The following is a 9,943-nucleotide window of genomic DNA, read 5'->3' on the forward strand; positions in this document are numbered from 1 at the left end:
ACGAGTCGACGGGGTCTACCCGCCTCAATACGTTTTTGTCGTTCAAGGGCTTCCTTGTGGATTTCCTCTGTAATTTTTTCATACGGGACTGGAGGGTGTGGGATAACGGCGGGGTATTTAGGAGGGTCGAGGCCGAGTTCTTGATTCGTTTTAATGACTTCATTGAAGACAAAGTCATAGCAGTCGACCAATATAGTGAATGAGTCGATCACTAATTTAGTGTTTTCTATTTCTTTAGCGGATTCTTGTGGAGGTGCTCTGCATATAGTTGGTCCCAGACATGTCCCGAGGTTAATTGAATTCATTTGGTTTTCTTCTGTATGTTGTGCTACCAAATGGACAAATTGCATTAAGTACCATAACGTATTTTGATTGACTGGAGGAAGACTTTCAATCAGTTTTTTCATTTCATTTTGACGATTTTCACCTTCCAATTTTCCGATTTGAATAAAAGAAGTGTAACAGTTGAATGGAATAAGGGGGTTGGGAAGCTCGCGTAAATACTCTTTGATAATAGAAGATGCGACATCTGCGAGTTTAAACTCCGCAATTTGAATGTCTTGATCCCCATCAAATATTTGGCGCACTCGCCCCGTGTCTTTGTACGACGCACACATTCGAAAGATACCATTGGACAAATATCCTTGTGTTGTAGTTAAGTACTCAATGGAACGATACACAGGAAGAGGAAATCGCCAACCCGATTTGCTCACTGCACATGCAAGTGGATATTTATATGTTCCGTACACTTTCATTAAAACTGGAAGAGTGCTCATCCAGTCGTCATATTCACTTTGACTTGGACAAGTAAAGAGGTACACCTTGTCATAGAAAATTTCAAACGAAAGTTTCAATTTTTGCTTTGTCATCAGTTTATTCGTGCTATTAACTTTTGAATTGAAAACTGCAATACTTAAATCGATCTTAAAATGGGGTTTTGCACTGTTGTCAATTAAATACAATTGCTCGTCTTTGTAAGTCACAATTTTGATCTCACGTGTATCAAACTTCTTTCCATTTAAGATATCAACTGTGCCAACAGTCTTACTCCTATGTATTAGTTTTATTATTAATCAGTGTACTGTGTCTCTAACAAACATTTAAATTATGATATAATTATCAGTTCACACCTTCAGACCAGTTTTTTTTAATCTTTAATAATTGGGTTTTCTTATTTGGGGGATATTTTGCTATTTTTGTCTTGAAAAATGAGTTTTATGGACAAAATTTAGTGTTTTGTGTAAAGTTTTGTAATTTGTATTTTATACATCAGTCTTGTATTTCTCCAAAACAGAAGACAATAAGGACCAATTCGGGAATTACTCGATTATTTAATTTTTCAAAAAAAATGGTTGATTTTTTTTTGAAATGTGAATTTTTTAAATAGTAAATATACTATTTTAATTATTGAAAATTTTAACAAATTGTCAATTTTATTTGAAATTATCAAATCTTTTTAACCATTTCAACATAAATTGAAAAACAATCTCAAAATGGGTATTCAAAATGATTTATGTTTAATTTATTTAAGTTTTATTATATTAAAATTATTAGTAACCAATTAAGGGATAGTTTCTGTTTAAATTGCTCAACACGGATTTCAAAGTTATTATAAAAACCAAAGTACCAAAAATGCCTTTTGAAATGTTTTTATATAACAAAAATATAATGAAAAACATTTTTTTAACAATAATAATACAATAAAAATAAATGTTTTTTATTTTTTTTATAAATCCCATACAGTTTTTTAATTTAGCCTCATGGGAAAAACCTGCTTTCTGGTATTATTTTTCCATTCTTTCTAATATATAAACTAAAAATAAATTATTTATTTTATTTACTATTTTTTTATTTGTTCCATATCAATCTGAACTAATTTCAAATTATTGTATTAATAATTAACTATTAATTATAAAATTGTTAGGATTAAATTAATTATATATTAAAATATAATCCTAAAAGGAAAGGTTTTCCCATTAGACTAGATTGAGAAACTGTATTTATTATAACAAACTATAGTTTAGTTTGAACAAAATGTTTGTCATATAAAAAATATTATTTGATTAATTATAAATAAATAATTATTAACTAACCAAATAACAAAAAAAATGTACATAATACCCGAAATTATGTGCTCATTCAATGCTAATATTAATTTAATTATTTGTAATTAACCACTTTTTTAATGGATCTAAAAATTACAATTTTCATATATTTTTGTTTAATCAGCAATTTTCGTATTTTTTTACTCAAAGTTATAAAAGCCATATTAATAAAAAATAATTTATACCAAACATCCTTAAAAAAGATAAAAAAGTCGTCTCATTTTTTGAAATAAAGATTTATATATGGTAATATAATAGTTACAAAACCATATATATACTTCTGTTGACCATTTCTGGGAAATTATTGGATTGTCTGAAAGAGAGTAAATAAATTAGTGGAAATCTCGAAGAAAGACTTTAATAGAAGGAAACTCAAAAATTTGATGCTTGTTCTCCTCGTTCTATTTTCCACAATAGAAAAGGCACAAGCCATCTTCGAGATTCCCGGGTGTGTCGACAACTCGGACGGGGAGTTCACCTCCGAGGGCGAGTTTGATTTTGTCCCCGAGTTGGGTGTTGGTTCGATTATAGTTGGTATGGTCATTATGATAGGTACCGTCCTATCCGTGTTTCCGCAGTACATCAAGTTGTTACGAAAGCGTGACAGTAGTGGGTTGTCTCCCTTTTATTTGTTGATACAATTTATTAATCAAGTCACTGCTGTTGCAAATGGGTGTATCACAAACGCGACATACATCCACTCATGTGTCTACTTGGGGTTTAATGGTTGCTTTGGTGTGTTAATTTCATGGATCCAAATAATGTTACTTGCTATGGTGTACCTCCCACAAATTGTGTTTTACTTGGTCTTCTTCCCAGACAAAAAGAATTTTTCGTTGTTCAAAATCCCACTGTACACTACTCCTGTTGTTGTTTTCATTTCGTTGTTGATCTTCGGAACAGTGCCATTGCTTGAAATGACTGATGGAGAGTGTGGCGAGTGGACCAGTGGCATCGGATTCTTATATGGCATCATATGTACAATCTGCGTGTTCATTCAATGGTCGCCTCAGATCTATATGACATTCAAACGGAAAAGCGCTGGCGCGTTAAGTGTTTTGATGATGTCTATTACGGCTCCCGGAATGGTCATTTTGACAATTTATATGATTTTCATCACCAAACAATCGTTCTCGACTTGGTTGTCCAATGCTGCGTCTGCCATTCAGCAAGTCATTCTGTTAACTTTATTGATTTATTACGAATTCATCAAGAAAAGATTCTGTCCCAAGAAAGACGAAGAGAGTGAAATAAAGCCATTATTGGGCGACAAAACGACACAAGAAAGCGAATCTGACAGTCAATGTGAAAAAGTGCCGGATGTATTAGGTGAAGCGATCCCACCCCTTGATGATGGTGAAAAAGTCTCGGACCGAAAGATCGAGGACACAGAACAAATCATTACGCCACTCAATTGATTTGTTGCGTACATTAAGTATTATTAATTGTCCTTTTCATGTTATACTGTTGATTTGTGTTGCCATTGGAAGTCTTTGTGTGTATAAAAAATCTAATAAAACAGATCAATTCACGATGACAAGCGGCACAAACGTCGTGTGAGAACTGAACGAAGTTCTGTGGTCCTGGAAATATCTCGTGACAGAGTCGACGATGTTCACTTTAGAAGTTGACACAACAAACCCAATGTTATATTGGTTTCCATCTAATATGATCCCATCACATTGGACATCGTCAAATATGTGTAACAAAGCCTCGTGATATAGTTTCCCATTACTCAAAGCTTGTTGATTCAAATCTATTCGTTTGGACGAGCCATTTGTCTTGATTGTGAGCGACTCGATTTTCCGTTGCTGTGGGATATCGTCGTTGACTATATTTCTCTTTGAGCGACCCTCTTTGATGTCGACCAAATTGTTGCTTTCAATCAACTGAATGACCGTGTTGACTGTTTGGTTAGCAACAAATTGACGTACCGTCCGCTTTGAATTCATCTTGCTTTTCCCAATGTTCATTTGTTTGGCTTGCTCGAAGATGGAGTCGCGATCAAATACACAAGACCCGGATTCATCATAGATTTGGTAGAGTTGAATGAGTGGTAATGTTTTAGTTTTTTGTTTCTTGGGCTTTTCTATAGTGTTATTCCAATTTTGAGGTATTCTTCAACTCTTGAAAAGGCAGTTGGAAGTGCTTTGAATTGTAATGTGCTCAATTACAGCAATTTTAAAAGAGTAAATAACATTGAAAAAGAAACCTAACAGTAAAGTGAATCCAAGTGTTGTTAACATAGCAAAATACAACGATTGAATCCCGACTCTGCGATCAACACTCTCATATTTCACTTTCTTCAGCACGTCCTTGTCTTTCTTTTGTCGAGTCTGACAACTACTCTCGTCTTTCAAACTCATTCAAACTAATGAGTTCCATTTTAAGATTTAGGTTTTTGTTCAAACTTTTGATGATGTTGTGTTTTCAAAAAGTATCACTTATTAATTATTGAAAGGTATTTATTATTTCAGTGGGGTACTTGAATAATTTCAATGACTTCTTACCATAATTTGAATAGAAAAAAAGAGAAAAAAAGGATGCAATGTGGTGTGAATTATTATTAGGGTATATAAACTGTATCTCAACTTGAAAATTCAACCCTCCATGTCGCAACAAGACCAACTCAAACAATTCGCCGCACAATTCGTCTCCGTGTTTTATAACTCTTTCGACACAAATAAGGCGAACTTGGCGAACTTTTTCCAACCAATGTCGACTCTGACATTCGAGACTAACACTATCCAGGGCGCACAAAACATCCTTCAACATATCCAAAACCTCCCTTTCAAACAAACACAACACCAGATTGCTGTCTTGGACGTTCAACAAGTCCCGGGTTCCGTCCCAATGTTGTTCATTAAGGTTATTGGCCGTTTGACCATCGACGGAGAGAACCCCCTTCTCTTCACAGAGTCCTTCATCTTGACTCAAGCCAACAACAATTGGTTTGTCTTGAACGACATCATGAGACTCGCAAACATCTAACTTGTCTCTTTTTATATTCATTTTGCTGTTTTGTTTTATTCTTCTTACTGAGTGGAATTCACTCGACTCTTCTCTTGAACCATCGAGCATTGTTCAAGCGACCACGTTAAAACACTTTTTTTATATATCAAACAAATAGGGAATACAAAACAATACAAGAATTAACAGTGGCGTCACACTTGGGAATCATCAGAGAGACTGGAGAGTCTGTTTGGCTTGGGGGGAAGTGGTTTGAAGCGTTGGTGAGCCAATCGCCTATTTGCAGAATTGGTTCGGATCGGCGGTGTGTTTCTCACAATTCTCCCCGACCGCGCTTCAAAGATGTCTTTGAATACACTTGGCGGGTTAAGCACTTCTTCAAGTCGACTTTCAATGAACTTCATACTGATTTGCTTCACGTCAATATCATCACATGTATTTTGAGAAGGAGTCCTGACTACTTCTACTTGAACGGAAGAGTTAAAGACAAACGGGGAAGATGTCATTAGCACAGACTAACATGTTTGTGAACGCTACAAACACGTGTTGATGTGGTGTTTCGATGTAATCGCCGTTCATAGGTTTGTTTCTTATTAAGCCGGGAGCTGTGCAAATGGCCAAATTTTTGGGAGACATTTTGCTAGTTGGATTTTTACAAATTTGCAAACACAACGCAACAAAATGTTCCAAAAACGTTTTGTTTTCTGTAGGCACCGAATTGTATAACGCGCGAAACTTCATTTTCCACATCGCCAAATTTGTCCCGGTTTGGCCCGTCATTTCGACAAGTTGGTCGTACAACGAAATCGGCCAAACAGGACTTGGTGCCTCTCTTAAGTACTTTTTGAGTATAGCAGCGATCAAGACGTGATCCATAAGACGACAATCGACAACACCAAAGTATTGCATATATTGCTCCATCTCATCTTTGCCAGCACATTGTCGAAACGCGCCTTCCATATCTCCTTTCTCAAAGTACATTTTATACATGATTTTCTCAAAATAGAGGGGAAGCAGTGTCGGGGGGCGTTCTTCAAACTTCACCAAATCGGTGACGGGTAACATGTACTCGACGTTAAGTAACCGTTTCCTTTCATTGACTAGTCGATCGGCAGACGATGTGAATGGTCTTATTTTTGCGTCGTCTAATAACACTTTGATGTCATCGCTCTCCCCAAACGTTTTAATCACACGCAAAAACTCCTCCAAACATCGATATGCATGGATGTTGAATATGGAATGGAGTTGTTGCGTTTTGATCTTATCAAAGGAACTGATCAACTCCTCCCAGTCCCATGGGTTTTTCAGTTTTTCACTGAATTTCCGATACTTGTCTGACTAGGTGTTACTCCTTTTATACTCAACCAATACCTTTTGTTGTACTAAACTCACATTCAACTTATTCTAAATTGTGTAGAACAAACCAAAATTGTAAATTGGGACCTTACTGCAATGTTTGCATTCAAACTTAATGTGACAAGTGAGACAAATGACCCCGGTGTGTCGTTCGTTGGAAACTGTTCTAAAAACCCCTCCAATGTATTCTCAAGCTCTAAAAACGTGTTTTCAACTGTTTTCAAAATGGTGCCTATAGCAGACGCTTTCTGTGCAAGTTCGATGATATTACTGTACAGGTTTTTGTTATACAAAGAAATCAAATTCTTTGTGTCCATTCGTCTTCCCTTGAAATTATTCAGTTCGTTCCTTCTCACTCTTTGCTGTCTATTTTTTGGGGTTATTTCTCACTTGTTTCCCTTCGAAAATTCAAAAAAATTGCTCCACTCAGAACAATATGTATGCTATTTCTTAGTATAGTTTTCTATATTATAACTATTTCTATTATTTAATAACCTCTGAAACCAAAATACTCATGACTTTAAAAACTGTATCATTGTTCTTTAATACTTTGTACTATATTATTAATACATTATTCTCTCTCATCTCCCTTTTTTAAAAAATCTTAGGCAAAAATCAAAAATGCCACTCTCACATTGCAACTTTTCTCTAAAATATGGAGTAAACCAATGCAACACTCGAAGAAAACACAATAACAGACACAACAAACAACTCACTTTTTCTTCTTTTCTTTCTCCTCCTTTTCTTTGCGTTTCTTTTCCTCCTCTTTTTTCTTTTCCTTCTCCTTCTTCGCTTTTTCCTCTTTCTTTTTCTCCTCTTCCTTTTGCTTTTCCTTTGCTTTCTTCTCTTGTTCTTTGTCCTTTTCTTTCTGCTTTTTCTTCTTCTCTTCCTCATCTTTTTGTTTTTCTTTTGCTTTCTCTTTGGCCTTTTCTTCTTTTTCCTTTTGTTCGTTTTTTTTCTTCTCGGCTTCGGCTTTCTCTTTTTCAATTTGTTTCTTTGCGTCATCTTTGGCTTTCTGTTTTTTGACTTCTTCTTCTTTCTTTTGCTTCTCAAGGTCCGCTTTTTCTTTTTCTTTCTTCTTCTTGTCCTCTTCCTCTTGTCTCTGTTTCTCACGTTGCTTAGTAGCCTCTTCCTCTTTCTTTTTCTTGTCTTGCTCTTCCTTCTCTTTAGAAATCGTCTCAAGGTCTTTTGTCTTGTCGTTACTCTTCTTGTCCTCTTGAACTTCTTTTCGTGGTGTTTTTGGTTTTGGTACGTCAACTTTCTCTGTTTTTTCTTTACTTTCTGTGGTCGTTGTTTTGCCACTGTTTTTATCATTTTGCGGTTGGACTTGGGGTGTAATTGTTGTGACTTGTGGAGGTGGGTTCTTTGGTAATTGAGACTCAATAGAGACTTTCAAATTGACATAAGGAAGCACTTGTGCAAACGCAAATCTATCAAAGACATATCCCAACGCCCATCCTCTTATATCAACAACAACGTATATTTCGATGATTGATGAGACATTGATAACATCATCATACAAACAAAGACCAATCTTCTTGTATCCTCGGACTTGATTTGGATCATACACATTTGCTAGAGTGGAATTCACACTTGAACTCACTTCATAGTACTTTCCTTCGCTTTTGTATTGGACTAAGACATACACAAATTCACGAGGATATGCCATCGCAGCGTATGTCAGTGTTTGGACATCTCTTTTAAGGCTGATATCCTCGATCATCAATAAAGTTTCTCCCTGTTGAAGATTTGGGTTCAATGACTTCATTAAAGGGACATCTTGTAAGTCCTCGGTTAATTTGAGTTTACTTTTCTCAATATGAATAACATATTTATAATAATGTTGGTCGTTCTCTGTGGGAAGGGTATACGACTTCATAACATTTTCTTGTGATACACACTCTACCCAACTTTTTTTTGAAATTTGTCTCATCCACATTTGTGTTGGTTTCAACATGTGGTCCAAGTCCTGCTCAGTATCAATTAAAGGGATGTCTTCTATTTCAACTGTCATAGAAATGTAAATGAGTTCTTAAAAAAAAGTAGTAAAACTTTTCTTCATATTGCAATTGGCCAATGTTTTCGAATAAATAAAAAATTATTCGTTCTTTATTTCTTCAATATACAGTTCCAACTTTTTGAATCCTTTCAACTCTTTTTATTTCCTCGAACATTTCTTTCCACAATTCGATTTTGAATTGTGGAAAAAATATTGATTATCCCAACAAATAAGAACAACTCAAATATATAGTAAATAATAGCTCCAAATGCCGAATTTGGTATCTTGTATTTCACTGTTATAAAATGTGGTAAAACAAATAAATGAAACCCCAATGTAACCCTATTTTTAAAAAACAGCAAGTATTATAACAAGCTAATATAAAGTTATTAAATAAACTATATATTTTAACTCCTTCAATTAGTTTTTCTTGCTTTATTTATTAAGACAGAACACATGTTATGAGCATTTTCCTTTTTGCAAAAGAAACGGATGGAGAACTCTAAAAAGTGAAATGCTTGTGTGTCTCCTTCTTTTGCTTGGCAACGCGCTTGCACGGAATTACTACGAAATATTGGGAGTGACAAAGACGGCCACTGCAAGTGAATTGAAGAAGGCATATCGATCTCTTTCATTGAAATACCACCCCGACAAACCTTCGGGCGATAAGAAGAAATACGAAGAGATCAACAAAGCGTACGAGGTACTTTCTGACGACAAACAGCGACGTATCTACGACCAAGGTGGTGAAGAAGCCATTAAAAATCCGAATCGAAATGGGTTTGGTGGCGGGTTCAACCCGTTTGAAGACTTTTTCAGAAACAACCAACAACAGCAACAGCGTCAGCAACGTCTTCCGGATGTTGAGATATCTCTCGACGTCACATTAGAAGATTTGTATAAAGGAAAAACGTTTGAGGTTTTACATAGAAAGAGACAACTGTGTCATCACTGCCACGGTACTGGTGGAGATACTGCTGACGATGTTAAAGATTGCCCAATCTGTCATGGCACGGGTATGAGAACAGAAACGAGACAATTTGCGCCAGGGTTTGTTCAAAACATCCAACGACCATGTGACCACTGTGGGGGGAAAGGCAAGATCTATGGCAAAAAGTGCCACGTCTGCAATGGGAAGAAAGTCGAAGAAGGGGAGACAACCATTTCTGTGACGATTAACAAAGGGATGCGTGACGGGGAGGAAATTCGATTTGAAGGGTTTGGCGACGAGAAGCCCGACTTCGACACGGGAGACGTTGTCTTCAAAATCCGAACGATTGGAACAACCATTTTTACACGACGGTGGGACGATTTGAAGACGACCATTCACGTCTCTTTGAAAGAATCCCTGTTAGGGTTTGAGAAGAACATCACACACTTAGATGGCCATGTAGTGAAAGTGAAGAGGACCGGAATAACACCGTATGGCCATACTATTACAGTAAAGGAGGAGGGTATGCCAATCAAAAGAAAGGAAACTAAAGGTGATATGCTCGTTGAAGTTATCATCGAC

The 9,943-nt window shown here is 36.0% G+C and overlaps 7 protein-coding genes across 7 annotated transcripts; 3 read left to right on the forward strand and 4 right to left on the reverse strand.

Annotated features, from left to right (window-relative positions):
* Positions 1-869, reverse strand: EIN_053760 (N-chimaerin, putative; the record flags this gene model as incomplete). Its single annotated transcript, XM_004259844.1, has 1 exon — positions 1-869. A coding segment is annotated over one exon (869 nt), but the record flags the coding sequence as incomplete, so codon positions are not given.
* Positions 870-2,488: 1,619 nt separating this feature from the next.
* Positions 2,489-3,523, forward strand: EIN_053770 (hypothetical protein; the record flags this gene model as incomplete). Its single annotated transcript, XM_004259845.1, has 1 exon — positions 2,489-3,523. One exon carries the CDS (start codon positions 2,489-2,491, stop codon positions 3,521-3,523), a length of 1,035 nt encoding a protein of 344 aa, XP_004259893.1.
* Positions 3,524-3,628: 105 nt separating this feature from the next.
* EIN_053780 (hypothetical protein) lies at positions 3,629-4,471 on the reverse strand (the record flags this gene model as incomplete). The annotated part of the gene is made up of 2 exons (XM_004259846.1): positions 3,629-4,194; positions 4,318-4,471. 2 exons carry the CDS (start codon positions 4,469-4,471, stop codon positions 3,629-3,631), a joined length of 720 nt encoding a protein of 239 aa, XP_004259894.1.
* Positions 4,472-4,715: 244 nt separating this feature from the next.
* Positions 4,716-5,096, forward strand: EIN_053790 (nuclear transport factor, putative; the record flags this gene model as incomplete). Its single annotated transcript, XM_004259847.1, has 1 exon — positions 4,716-5,096. The coding sequence occupies one exon, from the start codon at positions 4,716-4,718 to the stop codon at positions 5,094-5,096; it is 381 nt and encodes a 126-aa protein (XP_004259895.1).
* Positions 5,097-5,269: 173 nt separating this feature from the next.
* EIN_053800 (hypothetical protein) lies at positions 5,270-6,748 on the reverse strand (the record flags this gene model as incomplete). Its single annotated transcript, XM_004259848.1, has 3 exons — positions 5,270-5,488; positions 5,568-6,413; positions 6,500-6,748. 3 exons carry the CDS (start codon positions 6,746-6,748, stop codon positions 5,270-5,272), a joined length of 1,314 nt encoding a protein of 437 aa, XP_004259896.1.
* A 395-nt stretch (positions 6,749-7,143) lies between these two features.
* On the reverse strand, positions 7,144-8,445 carry EIN_053810 (protein FAM133A, putative; the record flags this gene model as incomplete). The annotated part of the gene is made up of 1 exon (XM_004259849.1): positions 7,144-8,445. The coding sequence occupies one exon, from the start codon at positions 8,443-8,445 to the stop codon at positions 7,144-7,146; it is 1,302 nt and encodes a 433-aa protein (XP_004259897.1).
* A 499-nt stretch (positions 8,446-8,944) lies between these two features.
* On the forward strand, positions 8,945-9,943 carry EIN_053820 (hypothetical protein; the record flags this gene model as incomplete). Its single annotated transcript, XM_004259850.1, has 1 exon — positions 8,945-9,943. A coding segment is annotated over one exon (999 nt), but the record flags the coding sequence as incomplete, so codon positions are not given.

The sequence above is a fragment of the Entamoeba invadens genome (assembly GCF_000330505.1).
Source record: "Entamoeba invadens IP1 unplaced genomic scaffold scaff_1105074726711, whole genome shotgun sequence".
Lineage (NCBI taxonomy): Eukaryota > Evosea > Mastigamoebida > Endamoebidae > Entamoeba > Entamoeba invadens.